General features: G+C 33.6%; 1 protein-coding gene across 1 annotated transcript; it reads left to right on the forward strand.

Annotated features, from left to right (window-relative positions):
- Positions 1-6,330: 6,330 nt before the first annotated feature.
- On the forward strand, positions 6,331-17,608 carry LOC133330372 (uncharacterized). Its single transcript, XM_061538827.1, has 10 exons — positions 6,331-6,338; positions 6,542-8,453; positions 9,859-10,136; positions 10,198-10,323; positions 10,400-10,544; positions 10,675-10,815; positions 14,974-15,193; positions 15,331-15,387; positions 15,445-15,921; positions 16,877-17,608. Exons 1-10 carry the CDS (start codon positions 6,331-6,333, stop codon positions 17,584-17,586), a joined length of 4,074 nt encoding a protein of 1,357 aa, XP_061394811.1. The 3' UTR covers positions 17,587-17,608.
- Positions 17,609-24,781: the final 7,173 nt, after the last annotated feature.

The following is a 24,781-nucleotide window of genomic DNA, read 5'->3' on the forward strand; positions in this document are numbered from 1 at the left end:
TTGAAAATATTTCCACAGCTATCTGCGATAAGTTGAAAAGTAGAAACAAGGTCCTCAAGTCGCTTACCGGCAGCAGTCGGATGGTGCAGTCGTCCCAATTCGTATTGGGCACGGATTGATGACCAGGTGCAGGATCTCTGCCCAGCATGTGGTACGGGCCTTCATACCACACTGCATTATTCAATTGCCTAGCCAAATCCACTCATCTTACTCCAGAATATCTGTGGTTACAGCCAGTGGAGGTAGCTGTATTTCTAAATCTGGAGACAGAACTGGAGGAACTTTAAACAGAAAAATATACAATTCTTATAAACTGCTACAACAACAAAATAAACAATAGGGGTCTTCTTTGACCCTAACCGAATGTACATGCAAAATTTTGTGACGATAGCTGGCATGCAGCGAATTTGTGCTCCTGTGTTGTTATTATTCCGACCATGAACTTATTTTTGTTGCAAGGTGTTATTAGACACCATGGCGTTATTCATTCATAAAGAAAGTCAGAAGTGTTTTCTTTTATTTCAAAGTAGTCATTTCAATCTAACTTCCCACACACGACACGCACACAGAAAATTAATCAAGGCACATAAATAAATTATCAATTACAATATAAATCATAAAGTTATTGTTAAATAATGGCTGCATATAAAACATCCAATCATTAAATTACTTTTTTCCTAAGCGGTTTCCATTTGCACTTAATAAAAGAAAAGAAAACAAAAACAACAACAATGGTTGGTAATTAAGGCATATCCCCACTTTTCAATTATTCCTTTCCGTTCATTCTTTCTTCACGTTGACACTTTCGAACTAATTATAAAAATGAAAATAGTTATTGTTTTGTGTTTTGTGCCTTGTTCCTTCGTTAAAGGCGACGTCGTCAGTCACTTCTGTTCTGCTGTTCAGTTATTTCTAGTAATACCTTGTATAACACACGGAATGTTGTATATCCATCCATTGAAAAAAAAAAACATATTACCAAGTTTTTATAAATGTTTGAGTGTGTGGGTTTTGTAATGCCTCTACTTCATCGACTATTCATCTCCATGACAATTCCCAATGGTTCGTATGTTTGTTACAGCAAATGAAATGTGCAAGAAGAACGCCAATCTATTCTAATATGCATTAACAGTGACGTCTGTCAGTGTTACAGAGGCGTGACGCTTTCATATTTTTTGTTTGTACAATGCTGGATAGGAGGATTCGCACTAGGGAATAAGGATCCAACAGCAGTAGTTTCCGTACGCGACTATCCCTCCGAAGTCGTGTGGAATTAGAATACCAAATCAATAGTTTAGTCCATGGCCTATTAGATAAGGTCTACCGGGTGGAGAATTCATGCCTTAGTCATTTCTTGTTGTAAACATTTTAATCGCGAAATACCAACCAGAAAAGAATAAAAACTCAATATATATTTAAAAAACCTAATGGTAGTAATGTGAACAAATATTTTGGATTGAATAAAAATATTTTTTATTTATTTATTCTTCAAACAACAAATTTGACAGTAAATGAAGACTTCGAATTCTCCTCCCTGTTAACCTAATAAATAAACCTTGGTTGGTTGGCCGGTAATTACTTGCCGTGTGGGAATCGAATCAACAACAAAAATATAAGCGAGTCAGGCAGAGGCAATTATCTCTAAATCCCAGCCAAGAAAAGCCCCTGGTCCAGGCGGCATTTCCATGTGCATGTTAAAGAAACTTGGTGCATAGGGCGGGGTTATCGATGTCACAGTTGATATTTGGAAAGTTGACCGGATGATTCCAATTCTAAAACCAGATAAATCCGCTACATATTGGAAATCCTAACACCCCCCCCCCCTGGGAATTACGTTCTTAAAGCTTTGGCTGGCACCTCCTGAGGAAGAGATAACGACATACAAAGTCATCCGTCGTTCCATAATTAATTTTGCTGCATCGGTCTGGATTTCTTTCCATAGCGACACACAATGGAGATCCTTGCAAACTACTCAAAATAATGCACTCCTAATTGCAGCCGGGTGTGCCCAGGTAACGAGCGTCGATCACCTCCAAATGGTGTCAAGCAACATAATGCTGTCAGTCAAGCAACATAATGCGTTGTTAACAGTCATACCTATCATCACACATTGATGGCTGATCCACCTCGCGACACATTCGTCAGGGCGCTATCGTGAAGGTATCCAAGCGAACGCGATGAAATCCCTGCATAAACAGGCGGTCTTCGAAGCCACAAATGGCTACAAATTCCGGCAGTGAGAGGCTTTTTCCTAAGCAAACCCGTTCGAATCTGACACAACAAAGATCAGGGTATAGCAATGTTCACAATTCGTATTGAGAGCCTTTTGTCCCCTTAATCATAATTGCTGCTGCTCCAGCGGAAAAGTCACAACATGACCAGTTTTGCCGAAGAAACAGGCGACCATTTGCTTCGAAGTGATTCTCGTGCGATCTCGCTTTGCAACAATATTCTGTGGCTTAATGGCCATTTTTGGACACATTTCACGGCCATAGTTTTCATTTTCTCTGTTTCATCGGCGTACAGGGATATAAGTTCTTCGATTCACTCTTACCGCGATAATCCATGTCAAAGTTGTGAAAAAATGATCAATTTTTTGGGAAACTTATATAGTCCACTGTAAACAACACAACACATGGTCGTACATTCAACCGTACTGAGTACGTGTATGTTGAATAACGTTTAACTTTCCAATGGAGATGCCAGGTTGCGACAGACAACTCTTAGATATGACGAGCTCCGTTCAGAGTTTTTTTTTTAATTCTATATCGTTTCTAAAAAAATTGATATCTCATATTTCAGAAATACCTGGAGCGATTATAACAAAATCCCAACGTTATGTGGATGATCCTTCCAAATTTGTTTGAAAGTTAATTTTGACCCTCTCCAACCTCTTAAGATATACACTTGATGGTTCCATATATATTTTTGAAAGTTTCGAGGCTTTTAATTTCTTTCTTTTTTTTATTTTAATAAAATACCCTAACATAACATTTTTAAGTCTTGGAATTCAAAACACTTGCATTTATTTTCTTTGGCAAAGTTTCTTTTTATATATTTTGCCCAAATGATTCAACTGCACGAAATCATGTTTATCCTTGATGGCGCTAGTCAATTTACAAGAAGAAACAGAAAATAAATTAGAAAATTTTGAAGGTGAAATAAAAAAAATATCTTCAGACCCCACCCGCTTTGCAATGGAGCTAAAATATACGTCCCTGAATTTTTTTTGCTAAGGATGGAGTAAGTCCCTGACAGTACCTATGGAGGAGGAATAGTGTGTGTGTGTACGTGTGTTAGCTTGTGTCTGCATTTTTATGGAGTGTGTCTTATGGTTGGATAGATGTTATTGTTGCATTGTTGTTTTTGTTTCACTTTCGACAAAATTCACAAAAAGTTCAAGGACAATTTGCTGTGACGCTCTCCTGAGTGTCTCTGGGTTTGAGTGTGCTGTGTGCGAGTGTTGTTGTTGGTATTATCCTTTGGCAGTGGCAAAGGAAACTACAGCATGTTTTTTGTTTTGTTGTTATTTTACTTTCGCCGTATTCTTCTATTTCTACAACTACTACTGCCTGCCTGCCATGTGTGTTTTTGGTTTTGTAGTTACTGCCACTACTACCGCTGCTATATAGGATAGTCATTCTGTCGCCAGTTGCTGCTCCACAAATAAAACTGGATAACTTTAGTCTAGCAATAGGAGTGGTTAGGCCAAGTATTGTGGCAGTTCTATCAACGGACATTGTAGTGGTGGCGGCCTGGTAACTATTATATAAATTCTATTTTATTTTGGGCAGGTAGGTAGAGTGTGTGTGTGTGCATCTGTGCTTGTGTAATATAATAAGTGTGAGTGTGTTTTTGTGTTAAAAAGCTAATGGTAATATTATTTTTCGGGTCATTTATAACAGAAGGATTTGGTAATAATTTTCTAATTTCAAATTCGAAACGAGTTACACAAAATTTATTTTTCCGATAGATGGATTTAAACCTTTAATTCATTCCTATCGATTTTTAGACCCGAAGTAATGAATTTCAAAATAGGACTACGATATCCAGACCAATTGGTCTTTATAAAGACCTTTGGTCTCTATACAGACAAATTGGTCTTTATAAAGACCTTTTGTCTCTGTACAGACCAATTGGTCTTTATAAAGACGTACGGTCTCTATATCGATCATTTGGCCTTTATCAGGAACTGTGCTCCTTATACCGACCAAGTGGTCTTTATGAAGGTCTGTGCTGTCTATAAAGAACCATGGTATCTATAATCAATTCTCGTTTAAAGGTCAATAATAGTATTTTCGCCAATGTTCTAAGTTGCTAGCCCTGCATATACCAACTATGTAATTATATTGATATTAATTCGAATTTGTTTTTGGTCTTTCCTATTAGTAGAAGCATAAAAAAAAAAATTAATATTTATAATAAATTAAAAGGTGTGTACGGAAGTTTAATTACACATCGTGTTTGTGGTTTGGATTCTCTACTAAGTGAAGTTTTTTGGTTTTGTTATTATATTATTATTTAGTAGCAGTTTGGTGTGAGATATCCACAAACGCACCATAATTGTAGAGAAACGTTTCGACGACCAAAATTTGTGTCATAAATAAATTAGTTGTGGTTGTCGTTTAAATCCTTTTGGGAATCAACGTGGGGAAGCATGCAGTTCAACTGCTACACTCTTCTATACGATATATAGTTAGTATGTAATAATGTAGTCGTGTGTGTTGCAGATTGTTTGTAAATATATATTTGATTGTCAATTTATTTGGGGGAAAGAAAAACATTATTTTGTTGTTGGCCATGGCCACCAAAATCATATCGATGTGAAACAGTCATAAATTTTATGTGGTCAATGCTGCTGCTGCGGGCAAGTGATTTTTTCCCCCAAAGTGAATATTGAAAATCTCTGCACTGCAACGTAGCAGCTGCTATTGGCATTGTTTAATAATATCAATACGTGTAACAAAAGTCACATTGTTTGTTTTTCCCATTTTTTCTATATGATTTTTTTTTTAAACCTATTCCTCCTTTTTATGGTCACACACAAAAATAAATTGCTGGTAGTTGTTGCGTAATTAGAAAATTGTTTAAGCATTATTTTGTTAATATTGTATGTGCAATGTTTTCAACTAAAGGGAATTAAGGATAATAATAGGACTCTATACCAAAAATATAATAATAATGTAATTTCAAGAACCAACTAATTTTTCACGTTATTTTTTTTAATTGGTCTGTACTACTGATGACCTTCCTTGGATTTTAAAGTCTGTTACAATTTTAATTTACTAAGCATACATTTATTTTCAAAATATTAAATAAGTCAATAAACATTTTTTATCCCGCTTCGGGTTGGCCACATTTTTTTAATTGTGGGACTTGTACAGCAGTTTTTTCACTGTCAGAACCCTGGTTCTGGGTTTTGACAGTGTAGCAGTAGCTAGAAGATTGTTAGGTGTGACTTTTTCGAAAGGATTTTGTGCGGTGATCGCCTTTTCAGAGACAATTTTACGGATTCTCCTCTGGACGATCTCAATACAAGATTGTACTAAGCGACGATGACACGTATCTCCTTTCATCCTCTTGGCCCCTCAAAGATTTTGGTAGAGTTGAGATCCCTGACTCCATTCTCCCAGCTGTACCTCATTGGCCTTAGCTCATTTGGTGGATGATAGTGTCGATCATTCATTTCAACAATGGGGAAATCATAAGCATCCATATCCATGCATCTTGTCATGGAAGGAAGCATCAGCTTGTCACATTTTGCCAAGGAGTTGGGTTTTCCATCAACGCCAATATTGGCCCTATGCACCTCTATGAATATTTGACTGTCTGCGAATACTTATTTACCAAATAAAATATAGTGGGGTTTCCACTAACCGCAACCAATAGACGCTTCTGATTGAATTTAGCTCATCTCTCCGATAATATACATTCCCACATCTATCAATCTTGCATCAAAAAGAAACCCATCATCTTCTTCATCTTCTCCTAAATTTCAAAATCATTTTAGCTGATAGACAATGTGATAAAAATAAAAAAATAAAAAAAAAATATTATTAATAATTTATAATTATTTTTATAAAATATATGTAAATCCATTATCTATTTTTACAATAACATCTGACTAATCGATATTCCCATTTTTCTTCATTTCTTTTTTTCTCTCTCTTTTACAGAAATAATATGCCTAGCGGGAATGATAAAATTATGCCACATACATTTCTAAAATTACAAACAGAAAAATGGAAACAATATCCCAGATCTCCCTGATATTGGTTCTATTCCTTACTATTGACATAAATAATTTACAATTGTTGCAAAACAACAAGAATGATGATGTAAATCAAGTTGTGGCCAGTGGTCCCAAACTTCAACGTTATCATCGTTCATTTGTAGTACAAGCAGTCCAAGACTCAATTACCAAATTACAGCGACAACCGCAACCACAACCACCAGATACTCTAACAACATCATGTATCTCATCGCAATTGGCCCATGAACCGGCAACCACCACATTTATTCAACACCCATCCACGTCCAGTCATCAAAAGCCCATCAAAGAGGTTAATCGATTCTTTTCACATATCTTTAATCCATTTGAGGCTTTTGGTTTCCGGTCTTCGTCGTCCAAGGATGCCAACGATGAGATACAAGAACGCGACATATTGGCCGACTATCAAGATGATAATGTGGCCTTTATAAGTCCACTGTTTGTGGGTTCTTCGAATGCCGCCGACGGTGGTGATTTAAATGTTTTCAAATTATTCTGTGAAAACACTTCCGTGTCGAACATAAACGAAGAGCTTAAAGCGAAAAAGTATATCAAATATACCCATATCACCCTACAGCATTGTTATGGCGGCAGTGCAACAGATGGTGGCCACTTGCTCCAACTGCAACAGCTGGAAAGTGTCCAAAATTTCCAATGGATATCGAGCGCAGTGCGGGATCCTCAATTGGAAGATCTTTTCAGCCGGTATGAATCAAATTTTGAATATTTAGAAGTTTTAGATCTATCCGATAATCAGGTGGAATGCATTAGCTGGATAAGAGCACATGTTTCGAGACGTTTAAAAGTACTTAAGCTTTCGAGCAATCGTATCGATTCTCAACAGTGTAATTTCTCGCCGCTTCATCACACCAATCTGCTGAGAGAGTTGCGCTTGGACAACAATCGTTTGCGTACCCTTAACGGGGCATTCCTTAATAATTTAAGCGAATTGAAGGTTTTGAATTTGACGCAGAACCAAATAGTTGATCTGCCGCGCAACACTTTCGATGGTGTTTTCAAATTACAAAGACTATACCTGGCTCACAACGACCTACAGGTGTTGCCCTTCCAACTGTTCCGTTCGATGAGAGACTTGCAGATCTTAAATTTGGCCGACAACAAGCTGTTATCGTTTCCCGACAATTTCTTCGCCCTCAACAATGAGCTGAGACTGTTGCTGTTGCAGCGCAATCACCTGCAAAGTATCAACAAGAATTCCTTTTACAATCTTCAGAAGCTGTTACACTTGGATTTATCGGTGAATCACATCACAAGCATCGATCGCAAAGCATTCGAGTCGTTGAGCAATTTAATTACTCTCAACATATCATCGAATAACCTAACAACAATTTCCTCCATACTATTCCATCCGTTGCAACGATTGCAGCATTTGGACTTGAGTAATAATCGCTTTACCCAACTACCCAGTGGCATACTGATGCATCAGCGAAATCTAATCTCGTTCCGTTTGGAACACACGCCAATCGAAAAGTTCAACAATTTGGTGTCACGCACCGATGTCTCACATGTCGATCCGACAATATTGAAGCATTTGTCACACTTTTCGCTGCAATACAATCCAAATTTAAAGAAACTTCCCAAAACTCTATTCCTAAATGCACCAAACATAAAGGTGTTACTACTCGCCCACAATGGGCTGCAACAACTACCCCCAGAAATTGCCCATCTCCAATATCTGGAACGTCTCAATGTGGGACACAACAATCTCTCCTATTTACCCGAATCGTTAAGATACCTGCCAAATCTACGATTTATAAACATTTTAAATAACGATTACATTTGCAATTGCAAGCTATATTGGCTTGCCTCGTGGCTAACATCGACGAATAATACACTGCGTTTACATCGACATACATTGACGGGGGCAGCAACGTCGTCGTCAAGCAGTAATTACCTCATAGCCGATAGCAGCCCGCCCATCAGTGATGTCGATAGCGACGAAGAATTTACCTCATCGGAAAAGGCTGAAGATTTAGATTTATTGATATCCTCACTGAAGTGTCTACACGGTTATCCCGGTGATATGATACAAATATTGAAGTCGTTGAACTGTACGAAACCGGCGCTGTTGAATTCGACCGATTTGAAAATGCATGAATTGCATTCGACGGCAAAATTAGATTGTAGTTTTTCCGGCAGTCCAGCGCCAGATGTTATTTGGGTAAGTATTTTGAGATGTTTTAAATTTTGAAAAGGGTGGCATGTGCTTTGGTATTTGAACAAATTTAAAATCTATGTATATACCCATTTTTGGAGAGGATAGTGTTTTGTAAAAAATTCAGATAGTTAAACAGTGTTTTTTTAGCATTTTATATATTCAGATACTTCTTTGGGAAACATGCAGAATTAAACATATCCAAATTGACCCTAACCGCCTTTTTTCACCTAGAAAAATATACATAATTCATAATGTATTCTGCTAGCTCCTAATGCAAAAATACCCAATGACTTGCAATGTAAAAATACCCCTTGACTCAGCATGTACTGGCCTCATCTCTTCATTAATTAAGAGATTATTAACCCTGTGATTATTACCTTTCCAATGGAAATAAAATGTTCTTTTGGAAAACTTAGCTGAATTTCTTTTTTTCATAGTAAAAGTTAGCAGAATTGAATTTTTCTATACAAACGATTAGCTGAATTGACTTCTTTCAAAGAAAACATTTGCTGATTTGAAAAATTCTATAAAAACATTGCAGAATTTGGTTCAACTATATATAAAATTGGTTGAATTTACTTCTTCTATAAATTGTACGTTGCTTAATTAGACTTTTCTAGAGAAAGACTTAGCTGAATAAGAGTTTTCTATATCAGTAGTTAGTCGAATTGACTTTTTATATGGAAAATGTTAGCTGCTGTTAGCAGCAAAAGATTACTGAATGGACATTTTATATTGAAAAACTTTGCTGAAATGAATTTTTCTTTAAAAATACGTTACTAAATTGACAGAAAAAGTATGCTGAATTAATATTGTGAATAAAAAATATCCAGGCGTGTGTCGGGATCTGACGCTCATCAGGCCAGATAGTTCATTTGAAAATTTCCCCCATTAATTTTTTATGATTCGTTTGTATACTTTATCAAAATATATGGAAAACAGCATTTGCTTCAAATAAAACCTGAATTAGCTAGTAAACAAAGCAGTACGACTCTTGGCCTCACGGTCATATATTCTTCCGAAATATACTTCTAGGTTGTGCGGCTTCTTGGGACATAACTGCGATAGTTAGTTCGTTTGAAAAAGGTACAGCAACGGAAGCATATTGCTATGCTGACTAAAAGAACGATGTAAATGATCCGCATGTGTCATGAGTATGTGGTAGAAAATTATTGCCTGTTTCGCTTCTAGAATTAGATGTTTCTCAGTGATTCGTGCAAAATCCCGTGTATGTAAAACGTGCACAATAATGGAACATTTATTTATTTTTGCTTTCTTTTGCATTATTATATTCTGACGTACTTTTATCCAAAATGATGAATGTTATTTTCACATTAAAACGTATGTCTTTTTCTTATATAAAATGTTTTTCCTTTTTTCTATTTTTATGTGATTGTTCCCCATGAAGGTTACACCAACTAACAAGATACTACGTTATCATGCTGATCCAGATAAACGGCCAATTATTATCAATCACAATGACAAAGAATTGGGCAAGTTTGAGTTTAACTCTTTGACGAACGAAGATACAACGTTGAATGTCAGCCTGCAGCGACAAGATGCCAAGGAACGTGTGGCATTAATTGAAAATGGTTCATTGCTGATAAACAATATAACACGACGTGATAGTGGCCTTTATACCTGTTATGCTTACAATGTTATGGGTAATGCATCGGCTTTTATAAGGTAAGCAATTATGGAAGCTAAATTAAAAAAATAAATAAATATAATTTTTTTAATTCTTCAGATTACAAATAGATCCCATTATTTTCTATCGCGTTAAAATCGGTAGTTTACTATCGGGTACAGCAGCAGCCACCGCCTTTTTACTCCTAACCCTAATTGTTCAAGGTTTTAGGCAAATATTTAATAGGTAAGCTAAATCCAAGTATTTTCAAATACGAATTTTATGATTTGCTTTATTATTGTTGTTTTTGTTCTTTTCGTAGATTTGGTATATTTGATAAATTCACTTGCTGTGCAAAACGTAACAAGAAATCACCGAGAGCTCGCCAAATCTACGCCATGTTGGATAGTATTGAGAATTATAAGAGTCAACAATTGGAACGTTTAAGGGAAAATTATGCTCAGCAAGTAATACACACATTTTGACACACACATCTATTTACTCAATGTTGCTATTTCTTTCAATCCCTGTTTTTTAATAACTGAATTATTATTAATAATGTTTTCTATTGTGATTGCATTTGCTGTTGCTGCCTAGGTCCATCGTATACGTGAAAATTGTACACAACAAGTTGAATGGATACAAAATAGTTACTCATCTCAGGCTAAACATTTGAAAGAATTTCGTGATATGGGCTCAAATCATTTGACAGCGCTTAAGGATCAATATTATGATCAGGTATATCGAATTGTTTTGCAACAAAGATATGACTATATATATATGTGTGTAGCAGTGGTGGAGCGTCAATAGGATGTCACTGAAGACAGAACATTGTCAGAGTGTATGCGTTGTTTGGTAATTTATATGTATGTCTGTACGTAGGTACGAACATATGGGATAATAAGTAATAATCACAATAATACAATGAAATGGTTTGTAGAAATTATTTTATTACATTTCTATTTTCAAATCAGAATTTATACATATATATCAACAATCAAATCAATAATTGATCCCAAAAACACAGGCTACGGAAAAAATTAACTTTCACACAAATAATGGCATGGGGGTGGGTTTGTAATCAAATATTCCCGAAATAAAATCTCAAGGTAGATTAGATCCAAAGAAGGCACTATGTAACTAATTGGAATTAAAGCTTAAATTCAAATATAATCTAAATAGAGAATAGCGGATCTTCAGTTTGGCACTATGTAACTAATTGGAATTATAGCTTTAATTTAAATCTAATCTAAATACATTTTCGTTAATTGGAAAGAGAGAATAGCGGATCTTCAGTTTGTATATAAAATAAAAAAAAATGTTTCTGTTTGTGAGTACAAATGTAATTTGGTTTATGTATTATAGTAGCCTTGATTGCACATTATAAGAGGGCGTTTGTAGTCGACAACTTTTTTTGTTTAGAAATAAAATTAAATAACACAAACGTTTCAAATTTGTTTCCTCTTGATTCTTCTCCTTTAATCTGAATATTCCTCTTACCTATTTGCCAGATTCTCCATCTTCTGGTGTATTTAAAAATCATTACCTTTCCCTCACTTTGGACTGTATATGGGCCAGTATATTATACTGAAAAATTACATACACATACCAATTTGGTATAAAGATTTGTTGTCTCTATACACAGAACAATTAGTCTTTATAATAGATCTGTTGGTCCTTTACAGACCATATGGTCTATCACGAAGACAAAATGGCCTTTATAAAATACTCGTGATCTCAAGTCTTTATAAAAACCAGTGGTCAGACTTACTGTATGATTTAGAACTTCCTCTCACATCATATTCAAAAAAAAATTTACTGTTTAGATAAACAGACTATCACATTTTCGCAACCCCTTAATTTTTCACATTTAGAAAAATCAAAAATATATTCGGACTATTAATTTTAGATTCATATGGTAAAGTCGCTTATGTCTCCAATATTACGTTTTTAATACCATTTTTTCTCATATCCATTCGGACTGAAGAAAAATATGTTCTTTCTTTGAAGGAGAGTTTGTCTTATTGAAGCTATATTAAATTTTTCCAGGTTATATTTCAACAGTATTTCCAAAAAGTTGATATTTGTTTTTTTTTTGTCTTTATATATCAAAAACATTGAAACATTCCAAGAAGCCTTAACATTTCCTACAAATTAAACCCTCAGTAATTTGTTGACCTTACAACGGATTTTGGTTTTGTCTTTGAAAGTGTTTCAAAATTGCTCATGTTTCCTAAAAATTATCGTACAGACCTATAAGCATTTTTTGTAATTCAGTTTCGGATTTTTTTTTTAATTATAATTTGTTATGTATTAATTTTTTTTATTTGAAAATTATTATTCCCTACAACATTCTTGAGTATACATTAGGTTCCCATTCCTTTTTTGTTTCCTCCAAATAAATTCTATAATTACTTTTTTATTTTTGAACACGAACTCAGATGAAGACTTCGTTGCAGCTAGAAAAGAAACGAATTATACACGAATAATTTTATATATGGGTACGTTAAGACAATAAAAAAACATGAGAAGGATGACGACATTGGTGAGAAACTCCTCTTCGTTAAAAAATTACAATAAAACAAAACATCGACTGAGGGCAAATTTTTGAAATAACAAGTATTCAATTCCAATGTTAATAAACCAGTGAAATTCAATTCAAATCGGTCAAACATAATGAAAAAAAAACAAAGTTGATGTGTTTTTGTTGATTACAAGCGTCGACGTAGTAAACAATAACCGATGATGATAATTATTTCTTCGCATGATTTGGTATATCCTACATTGAACTGCTACCTCTCTTAAAATCTTAAAAAACAAAACAAGAAAACAGGCTGCACGTGTGTTGAGCATATTTAAACACAAATCTTACCAAGTAAAAAATAATCAAAAAAAAAAAAAAATAATAATAATAATGTTGTTTGTTTGCGTATTAGTTATTTGCCCATAATTATTTTCTGAGCAAAACACGACAAAATCTAAACATTTAACAGCCAAAGAGTCATTGTTGTTGGTTGCTGAATGTATTGGTTGACATCCTGTATGACGTTTGTCTCTTTTTGTGTAATTCTTCGTAAATAACGCATTGCCGTATCTTCTCGTGTGTCCCAATTTACTTGACAATTGGAACATTTTCTAACTGATGTAACGTCGTATTTCATAATATATTTGTGTTCAATTTATCTTTTCTTCGTTTGTAAAAACACGCACAAATGAAGAAAACAAAAGTGGAAAACTTGCAAATATGCAAATCTTTGAACTTTGAAAACAAACAAAGAACTCACAGCGAGGGGCTGTGCTAGAGCTGAATTTATTTTATGTACGGTGATCAAGAAAACAAAACCTTTAGGAATGTAAATGATTTTGACCTGGAAGATTTCCTATAGAAAGACTTTTTTGATATTACAATGTGTATATAAATAAATATATGGGATTACCCTATCGATATTTTCTTCTGATATTCCCTTATTCTTCTGGCCTTCTGGTAAGAAAACCATTCTAGGTTTTTCTATAAATATATTCGTTATGGTATCTTATAAAGAAACTATTATTGATCCAAGAATATGAGAATCAGCGTCTTCTTATAAATCATGAATATTTTTAAGAAGACGTTTTTGGCCCAGTCAGCTTTTATAATGAAGATCAAAAATATGGTCGTCTATAAAGACCTACTTCTTACAGGTCCTTTTAGACGTCCATGGCAATATTTTATTAGAAAACCATTTCGTCCCTCTAGAAGAATAGGTTGGAGAAGTACTTGTACAGGATGATACCACCTCTATTAATTTTGGGTCATATGTGGATCATCATTTGCCCACCTGCTCATCTCTATGAAGCCCCATTCTGTTTTTAATAATGAAACTCTTCTTGTACTTTGTAAGAGCACACTTCTGACCCTCTAAAAACTTCTAGGCTTCTATAAGAAAATCCAAATCAAACTATTGAAAATACCCTTCTGGCTTTCTTTTAGATGTTCTTTTCCGCAGGAAATTCTTAATGAAAATCAAAAATATTTTGTATAGACAAAGTCATTAATAGAAGTTCACAAAATTCCTTTCAGAAAGCCATGGCTTAAATTCATTAGAAACTCATTTTGCAGAAGTACTTTTGGTACTGCCCTCTATTACTGTACATTTTGAATAATATGTGGAAAGTAATTTTTATCTTCTTTACATTATAATCCTTTAGAAGAAGATTTTAGAGAAGTACTTTTGATATTATCCTCTATTAGGAATATTTTGGATCATATCTTTGGTTTCCCGAGAACAACTTTTCTGGCCTTCCATATTTTTTTTAAAACGTCTAAAAAGACCAAATTACTATGACCAAAAAAAATGAACAAGACTTTTTTGATATTCTAAAAAGGCATTCTTGTGGATAGTATAAAAAAAGAAGACTCTTCTAAAATGGTCTTTAATGCTCAAATCGACCATTATTTCTTTCCCAGTATTAATATTGCATATCTTCAAAAAGGATCATTCAAAAGGAAATCTGGTTTTTTGGTACCATACCTGATCTCGGTACATAAAATAAATGCATGCCACTGTGCCGAAATACCAAAACAAATATTGGGCATGACTCATTTCAAACATCACCTTTGAACATCATGCCCAGGTGAAGGAGTGTTCAATGTTTCGCACACACAGTTGATTTAAAATCAAAACAAAAAAGGAAATTTTTAAAATACAAAAATTGGTTTTTCGAAAAAAAAATAAATAAAACGATGAAAATTGAACACCGCAGCATAAGCGTCTCGCTCACCGCCACTGTCATATGTATATCTATCTTTATTTTGTTAATCTAATATTTTTAGATATATTTTTATTTCAGTTATTTTGTAAATTTTTCAAAACAACAAAAATATATAAAATGTATGTGTATATATGTATGATTTAGGTGAAAAAGGTTCGTGAATATTCCACCGGTCAATTGAATTGGGTACGCGAAAATTATGTCTTCCAACGCAATAAAATACGCAAATTCAGCGCCCATCAAGTATTGCGTCTACGCGAAGGTTACAAATATCAACAGCAGACATTGAATAAAGTTCTTGAGAATTTACCCAGTTTCTATTTTGAGAATTGTCGTGGTCGCGGTGAAGAAGACTATGCCGAAGGTAATGTGTGTGTGTAGGTAGGGTTACGCAGTGTGCTGCGCACACCCTCCAACCAATTTTTTTCGCCAGCGCTACTCTAGAAAATACCAAATTTCATATATATCCCATTTCTGTTCTTGTATTTGTTTCACTTACAGACATTGATATGTATTTCAAGACAAAAATGGGCACCACAAATGATCCGCACCATACGAGCAGCAACACGGCATCATTATATCCACCCAGCACCTATAATTCCAAAGATGTCAAAGATTTACAAATACTCAAATCAAAACTGTTGGCCAATTGTCCGTCAAATAAAGCTTCCATTTGCTATGCCGCCGCACCATCACAACAGAAGCTGCAGGAACAGGATGAACACAACAAACGTCGTTCCCAATTGAATTTACAAACATCACCGATACACATTAATTACATAAATGAGAACGTCGATCATCGTCGACACGAATTGGAAAATTTCAATTTGATGACCCAGCAGCCACTGTTGATCAACACGCCTCAACGAATGTCTCAGGATGATGAAAGTCCAACAACGTTCAATAATTTGGCCAATAATTTAAATATTGGCTTGACTGATGATACGGCATTGGCATTGTGTCAGCTACAAATAACCACAGATCATCCGGTGGGTGCTGGCAGTATTGAAGATAATCATTATGCAGCAACAATGGCGGATAAATTTCAAACGGATGGTGGTAAAGCCCAAAGGCATTCAGCGTTTTATGAAGGTAAGATTGAACATTTTAACAGCATGTGGAGGGGTTAAATTTTGTGGATAAGTTAGCAGTCTATAATATAGTTTAAATTTACCTTGAGCCTGGGAAAAGTAAGCTCTTCTTTTGATCTGTTAGAATAATTCTCTCCAAATGCGCTTTCTTGTTCATTGTATTTTTGGCTTCGTTGGGTTTTCAAAGATCGGATTTTGACTTATAATTAATTGAGGGAATATAGTACAGTTCTTGTATTTGACCGCAGTAACATAATATTTACAGTGACCGGTTTCTTGGACAATAGCTATATCTGGGATTGTTGTTCCCTTCAAGGAGGTGTTCGGGTACAGCATATGCTCGAGACCGTACATTGTATCTACTCGGTTAAAGGTTTAATTTGAGCCACCTTTACAGAGATGTCGGAATTCTTTCAATCGAGAAGTCACTTTCAATGCTATTTGTACAATTCCTCGAGATGATTCGCCGTCAATGATGAATTATCCCACAGGTGGATCAGAAGACTCTTTGCAGCGACGGAAAGAACCGATTTACTCAATTAGATTGAGGAGAAGATCCGTGTAATATAGTTGGAAGTGCATATACAAAAGTTCATTAAATCGTTGGATGTGGTCAATCCATTGGGGGTAGAATTGATTGTTGAAGCTACGCTTTTTTAAGTCGAGACTGGTGGTGTCAATGCAGTCACATTGTGAAACACTGAGTCACAAGGTCGTCTAGCCCACCAGCGTCACTTTAGGATGGAGGTGACCTAGAACTTAGGGATTGGTGATGTAGGGGCACCGACATCAATTCCACAACTTTACCTGTTATTTATTTTTTGTATTTTTCTACTTTTGTTTTAATGTCTTGGCTTTTATTGGGTTAAGTTATTTGGTAAATCATACAGTTTATAAATAATATTTAATTTACCTACCCCCTTCTCTTCCTCTTCAAAAATACTGATTTCTTGTAGATAATCTACCCGGTGACAGTAATATGGAATTAAATGAAATGCACGACATCAAGGATACCAATGATGTCAAATCATCAAAATCATGCCCAGCTATCTATAAAATATCAAAACAACGGGATGGCACAACGTTGCATGAACTGCTGACGGAAGACCTAAAGAAGGGACTGCGTTTAAATGTTCCCACCAATGTAGAGGAGGCGGAAAGTGAAACACCGTTACACCACAAGCCAATTATGGAAGATAAACTTAATATTATTTTAGATGAAAATGGCAAATCCATACTTGTTAATGCTATAGCTGCTGCAGCAACCGCAACAACAACATCAAAAGACATTACTAGACCAGCCGAGAAAATTGAAACATCGTCATCAGCAACGGCGGCAGCAGCAGCAACTGTTACCAATAGATTTATGCATAATAATTTAGAAACAGTACCACAACAACAACAACAACAACAGCTGTGTGGTACAACAAATGTACCCTACGATTCACTTAGTAGTTCAGGCTTTGGTAGTTCAAATAATGCAGATGATAATAATAGTGAAATTCGCACCAATTCCACAACTTCACCATCGGCATCATCATCATCTCTTATGCCATCATCATCGTCCTCTACCTCTACATCATCTGGATCAGCCTCTTCTTCTACGTCATCATCGGGTAACTCATCATATCCTACAAATAATAATTCTCCTTCTTCACCGTGTTAAAATTTAGTGTAGCTATATTTTTTTCTTTAGAATAATTATTCTCCTACTCCACAGTCCATTTTCCCCTTTTTATCTTTAGAGGTTGTTTATTTTTTGTTCTATGAAAATTGGAAATTCTATGGTTACGTCTTTAGCCGGAAGAAAACATTCCTGAAAAAGGCCAAAGTTTTATATATGGAGAAAGGCTTGCACAAATGTGAAGCCATATTATTTTGCTAATTTATATTTGTATATGGCCTACAATATAGCTGCCAAAAAATACCACCATATTCAAATTGTTTATTCTTTCAAAATGGGGTTTCATTATCGGTCCACTACTAAGCATACATTTTCTTAGTATTTTTTTTTTCGAATTGTCCCTATTAACACAAGTATATGATATACTTTAAAAAAAATTCTGCTTTCCAGGTTATTAGAACTGAGGTGTTGTCCCTTAATTACACATTTTTTATTATTTTCAGGATTCATAGATCAAGAAAGTAACCCCTTTAAGCCCCCACCTTTCCTCTATCAAACGTTTTTTTTAATGTTATTAACCATTTGAGAGATACAAAAAAAGCTTAGAGATTGGTTTCTGTTAAAAACAAAATAATATTATTATTGGAGTTGAATGTAATTTATAAGTATATAACACTTATGTAAACCCTTATCGTATAACAGATTATATGCCAGATAATGTGAAAAATAAGTAGAATTGTTTTCTTCATCAACAAAAAAAAAAACAAAAAAATATTGAAAATGTTTATGAATAAAAATCGTATATAATTACAAATGAGAAACGAAATAATTAAAAAACAAAACAACATATATATATATATATATATGATTATTATTTATTGATATATTTGCTGTAATGAACCTCTACTACATGTTATGGAGACAGATAGACCCCACTGCGGTTTACAAACAACCAACTCAACATAGTTGAGTTATTAATAAAAATCCAAAACAGAAAAAAAGAGTTATACATTTTGTACAGTGGAAATAAAAATTGATAACAATAAAATGAACATTGTACCATTTGTAAATCGTAGTTTGTTATAAGCATATTTAAAAAATATATATATCGATTTTTTACATATATAAATGTAATGTTTTTAAATCATTATTGCCGAATATATTTAATATTTAGACATTTTAGCTGTAAACCGTGGCAGGGTTATTTGGTTCTTTGAAGAAGACAACAAAGAAAACACACACACACATTTTATAATGTCTACATCATTTTCCTTAAAAGACGAGAGAAGAGCTTAAAGATAATCGATAGATCTTTTCATAGAAGTACAAAAGATGTTCTAATAGATGTACAAATGATATTCTTCACACAGAAGCCAAATGAAATTCAGTTTTTTTTAGAGAAGAAATTCTTAAGACACAAAATAATCCATTCAACCTTCTTAAACAAGATCATTTTGGCTTTTCGCTTTTCATATTTTGGCTAGATCTTTTCATAGGTGTACAAAAGATGTTCTCATAGATGAACAAATGATATTCTTCACACAGAAGCCAAGGGGAATTCTGTTTCTTCAAAGAAGAAATTATTAAGGCACATTAATCCATTTAAGATTCTTAAACAATATCATTTGGCTTTTCAAATAATGGTCTATGGATCTTCTCAAGAAACCCAAATGGTATTGCATTACCTTCTCCAGCTTTGGTAAAGAGAAAGAATGTAGTAATATTGTATAACTACATTTAAGGAGAAATAATTTATACCGAGGTCACATCTGCCGCCGTTTCATTAACTTTAAATAGGATCATGAATTCTCGAATTATAAATTGCTAATTATCGGGATCTGCCTTTTCAAAGATTGCTACTTATTGCCGGGGTGTGTGATATCATGATAAATAAATCTTTCCTTGCCGTGTCATGGAAGCCTATGCTTCATCACAGGTGGTTGTTGATGCTCACTAAATTTAAATAGGATCATAAATTCTATATTAAGACAATTTCGTATTGCAATGAAATAACATTTGATAAGGTTTCCCTTTTCTGAAGTATGCCCATTTGGTCAATAAAATGAGAATATATTTGCCTCTTATAATCAGATTAAACTGATTAAATGGGTCTTATATGAGACCGAGACCATTATGATTGTCTATAAGAAAATCAATTTCGTTTACTAAAAGAATACTGTATTTATATTCTATGTGAAAGCTTCTTTCTGTGTCCAATAAACTAAGTTCATTTTGGACGTCCATATCATATATATATGGTATTCTTATAATTTGGACTTCTTTAAAAGGACACCTTTTATGAAATTATCGATTTTTTTATCTACAAGATGGCACATATTGGTCTGCTGAAAACCACACAAATGTTGATATTAATTCTTATTTTAAAAAACCTAATTTCGTCTTTTATAAAAATACCCAGTTAGTCATATTTATGTAGACATCCATAAAATCCGATTTTGTCTTCTGCTAAAAGAAAAAATATATTGGTTTTTCTATAAGAAACCTTCTTCCGTAAGATTTTTTTCTTCTTATTTTAAATTATTTTTTTAAATATCTTTTCCAGGAAATTGGTGTAGAATTGACGTCGGTTGATTTAAAAAATATTTATAAAATGGATTTCTTTCCCTCAATTTTAATTCAAACTCCTTTTCTACTTAATTAAGCTATATCATCATGCATTCAAACATGTATCAACATCCAAGCTTTTTATAGTGGAATTGTTTGTAGTTATACAACAAGAATACTACTATGTTGAAGTAAATTTTGAGTACTGGATTTGTATCGATTTGGTAAAAACTATTTTTCTTTCGTCCAGTAATATTCAAATAACAGGAAAATAGTAGACCAAATCTTTTAAGTTTTGAATCTTTAAAGTTTCCAACATGACTTTAATTGACCTGTTGTGGACTCTATTTACATTACATTTTATCGGAACTAGTGGCTATTTTTTCTATATGTCAAACAGCCAAAGGTACACGTTAAGAAGGGTCTCTAATGTTATGCCAAGTTAAATTAATTGGTTTTTCTTTTAAACTAATTATAATATTTGTTTATTTGTATAAACCGATTATTTTTGTTTTACAATTATGACAAACCGATCGGAGATTCAGTATCTCGTTCTATTTTCACATAAATGTATGGGTTTCAATTATCTAGTTCCAAAACATTTTGTAAGCTTGTGTAAAATTGATTATAAAAAAACAACAACAAAATCACAGCAAACAAAATGCAAAAAAGAAAAAAAAACAAAGAAATTAATAAAGAATTGCGCTCCCGTTTTTTAAACATGCTGCTAAACAAACATACAGTAGAAAAGAAAAAAAAAGAACAACAAAACAAACATCCTTATATAAGTATGTATGATGTATATCATTTTGATTAATTTATGTAGATGAAAAAAATGAAAAATACAAGTAATAAACGAAACGTTTTTAACAAAAGAATAAATTATATATTAAAAAAATACAAAAAAAAAAACTTTCAATCCCTTCCCCTACATACCCCACTCCCTTTCCTCTCCACAATATGATAATGCAGAAAACATTTCACATATTCTGCAAGATTACCTTTCACAAATGAAAAAAATATGAAACGAAGCAAATTATTCTATCAAATGGAAAATTAAACAAATCATGAAATTAAAAAAAACAGCAAAATATACATAAAAACATACAAAAAGTAAAAACATCTTGTGTCTGATAAATGAAATTTAAAAACAATAAATTATTACAAAACACACACACACACATACCACATAAAACCATTGCATTTTTGTGTTTTTGTTTCATTGTTGGAAAGTATATTTAAGGTAGGTAGGTAGCAAGGTTTTTTGTCCAAAAACTCCTGTATCTTTTAACAACATTTGATATTGTTTAAATTCCTTTTGTTATTGTAAAAAACAATGAAACAAACAAATGAAATTGTTGTAAAATAAACAATATCGAATGTTGTTAAAAAGTTACATCGTCCATCAGTCTGCTTATCATGAGATAATGATTATGATAAATCGATCTTTGATAAAAACGAGGGGATATAGAGACCTAGGGAACCGTTACTTATCAAATTATTATTCGTTCCCTAATCTAGTTCGACTCGACTACTCGAAACCTTTCATGGCGGTACATTTGACGAACAGGCAAATAAAAGACCAGTAAGGATAGCTCAAAAGTCCGACGGGGCCTACTATATGATACCCTTCACCATTTTGGGTACATACAAGAGATGATAATGTATTGTTGTTGTTGTAGCAGCCCTATTATCTTTACACAATGGGCTGAGGTGACACACGTTGGCAGAGTAAGACTCGGATCGTAGACCCCTCTGTCGTGGAAACGATGATAATGTGTACAATATCCTGACTTGAATTTTTGGTGTATCATTTGTATGAAATCCGGCAAATCTGAACCAATTTTAACAAAACTTCTCACACATCAAACTGGACTTAATTCAGTATGCTGTGCAAAATTTTGTCTCAATCGGACAAATATTTGGAGTTTGGTGAACCATTTACCTAAAATCGGACGAAAATATAAAGGGAGCTATATCTAAATCTGGACCGAATTTATGAAGAACTTCATAGATGTCAAACTAAACTGAATTAAGTACGCTGTGCAAAATTTTGTTTAAATCCGACCAATATTGAGAGTTTCGTGCACCATTTACCTAATATCGGACGAAAATATATATGGCAGCTATTATGGACGTACGCTGGGCGAAATGAATTTTTTTCACAGTGAATTTTTTCATTTTGTACTACCGGGAGCTATATCTAAATCTAAACCGATTTTCTCCAATTTCAATAGGGTTCGTCCTTGGGCCAATTAAGTGGCATGTGCCAAATTTCATCCAAATCGGATCATAAATGCGACCTGTACTTTGTTCACAAGAATACATGAACGGAGGGACTTACATAAATCGAATCAAAAAGTGGTTTTATGCATATTCTTAAAAGGAACCATGGGTCTATCCCTTCACCACAGAGTGGTGAAGGGTATAAAAAAAATTTTCATTCATATAACGACTTTTCGATGCTCAGGAAGTATTATGGAGCGATAAAAATATAAATTTGCTAGATTTTCATTCATCTTTTTCAATTTTTATTTTCCGAAAATATTCCATTTTCAAAATAAAAATAATTTGAATAATTTTTTGTTTACATTTTTCTGTCAAAGAGAGCTGACTACAAAAACATAAGTAATAAAAATATTTTTATGAAGAATATTTACACAATACTTATTCTATGACGATTTAGAATATTATAAATGATAGTAAGCAAATTTTTAACTGGAAAACAAATAAAATGCCATTGGAAATCCTATTAATAACGATGCATGCTGAACCAAATATTGCCAAGGAATGTATAAAGGTAATAAGGAATATTTATGTCGAGTTTGATGCATTTTGAAGGCGAAATACAGATATTTTGGATGAGAATCTGTCTCTCAAGAAAAAAATTTTAAAAATTATGGAAAAACCAAATTTGCCTGATGAGCCACTTAACAGGGAAAACTTAAATAAAAATTATGAAAGAACAAACATAAAGTTACATTTTTTTTATTTTTCAAAATTATCGTGTGCATGATTTGAAGGAAGAAGTAAAAGAGTATGAGCAAATCATAACTGGCCACTTTAAGAATTTGAGGAGATAAAATATCGAAAATATTCTATGGGAGATCCACTTAGTAAAATGTGTATTGATTTCAATTCTGTGTATTCTAACGTAGACTTTTGCATGAATATAGAACTAATAAAATCTAATATAATCATATTTTTAAATGAATAATACAACTTAATAACAAACTGGCTGTTGAAGTAGATTTCTGTAGCTGGTCTTCTATCCCTTCACATATTCCATCATAATGCGGATTATGGTGTGTACGCGATCCCTACGAAAGGGGAGGTCGCCCCCTCGGTCGGCAGGGGTGGGAAAGTGAGGCGTGGCAACGTACGATAAAAAAAATAAATAAAAGGGCACACAATTATGTAGTGAAATAATAAACTGTGAATTAATTCAATCGCAGATTTCTTCCCATTATTCGTTGCGTTTTTGCCATCATAAAAATTGTTCTTTTATTTGTAATCTCTTGCATCAAAACAATGAAAAGCTGTTTCACATGCCATATTGTAGGTTGCCATATTTTTAAATTTTAATTTATTTTCTTTTAATTACAAAGCATTTATACAGCAGATTTTTGATATTTCACATTTGTATTGTTATAATGTTTAAATAACAATAAAAAGTAAACATTTTTAATAAAAAATCAATAAATAAAATATTGAAAAATAGTACACAATTAAATTACAATGGGGCAACACACATTGCAACTTAAATTACAATATGGCAACACACATTACAACTTGAATTACAATATGGCAATACGAATCTATTTTTCAACCGCCATTTTCGAAAACCCGAATCCGCATCTCACATTTTTGCGTCTCCCTATTCATTCAGAATAAGGCGAGAATGTGAAAGCGAACATTTTTTTACATGTGAGATATCTCCCAGCGAATATCCAGAGTAAGGCTGATTATCTTTGCAATCCCTAGATCAAGTCCGAAGATGAGACCCATTGGTTCACTCCTTCCTTTAAAAAACTTTAATATGAAACGAATTGAATAACCGATTTGATCAACATTAAATCCGAAACCTTTTTGATAAAAACATATTTCTTATATAAAGCTAATAATAAAATCTGTATATAATTCCTGTATAATAATTATCTGTCGGCAAGAACGACTGACACTTTATACTTCTTTATACATACATTGTCATCAGAGACCAACTTGCTTGGACTTAGCAGTTTTAAGTGCCGAAACAAGCAACGCCAAAGTCTCCATGGATTATTCACTCTTACATCCTTTGGTCTCCATGGTTACTTCCCTCAAAAGGCTGCCGTCGTAGGTAAATCTGTTTTCCCATTCAGTCAACATCCTTCTGTACCATACCAAAGGGCTCTGTGGATTATAGGAAGATACTTTGATGTATTAAGTACACTGTCCACTGACAAGAAGATCGTTTATCTGGCTGCAAATCAAAACACCTTTATGCTAGAGATCACATTACTTACCAAAAACACCAAAAAAATACGTATTCATTTTAATAAAAATTATGTCCAAATTTATTTAATAATCGTTAATAGCTAATAGATGACAATTATCAGGATTGTACTTTTATTTTCTTTTAAATAACTTAGAATAAACAAATAATTCTCTTTTTTGGTTTTTATTCGTCGCT

This window comes from Musca vetustissima, unplaced genomic scaffold (genome assembly GCF_032173495.1).
Source record: "Musca vetustissima isolate MV318-11 ecotype Yass unplaced genomic scaffold, APGP_CSIRO_Mvet_v1 utg19615, whole genome shotgun sequence".
NCBI classification, from domain to species: Eukaryota; Metazoa; Arthropoda; class Insecta; order Diptera; family Muscidae; genus Musca; species Musca vetustissima.

Bases quoted from the DNA above. Each gene is read 5' to 3' on its own strand.
- LOC133330372 (XM_061538827.1), top strand. The intron at 15,388-15,444 runs GCAGCAACACGG...AAGATGTCAAAG, and splicing joins AAATGATCCGCACCATACGA to ATTTACAAATACTCAAATCA. The intron at 15,922-16,876 runs GTAAGATTGAAC...GATTTCTTGTAG, and splicing joins GCATTCAGCGTTTTATGAAG to ATAATCTACCCGGTGACAGT.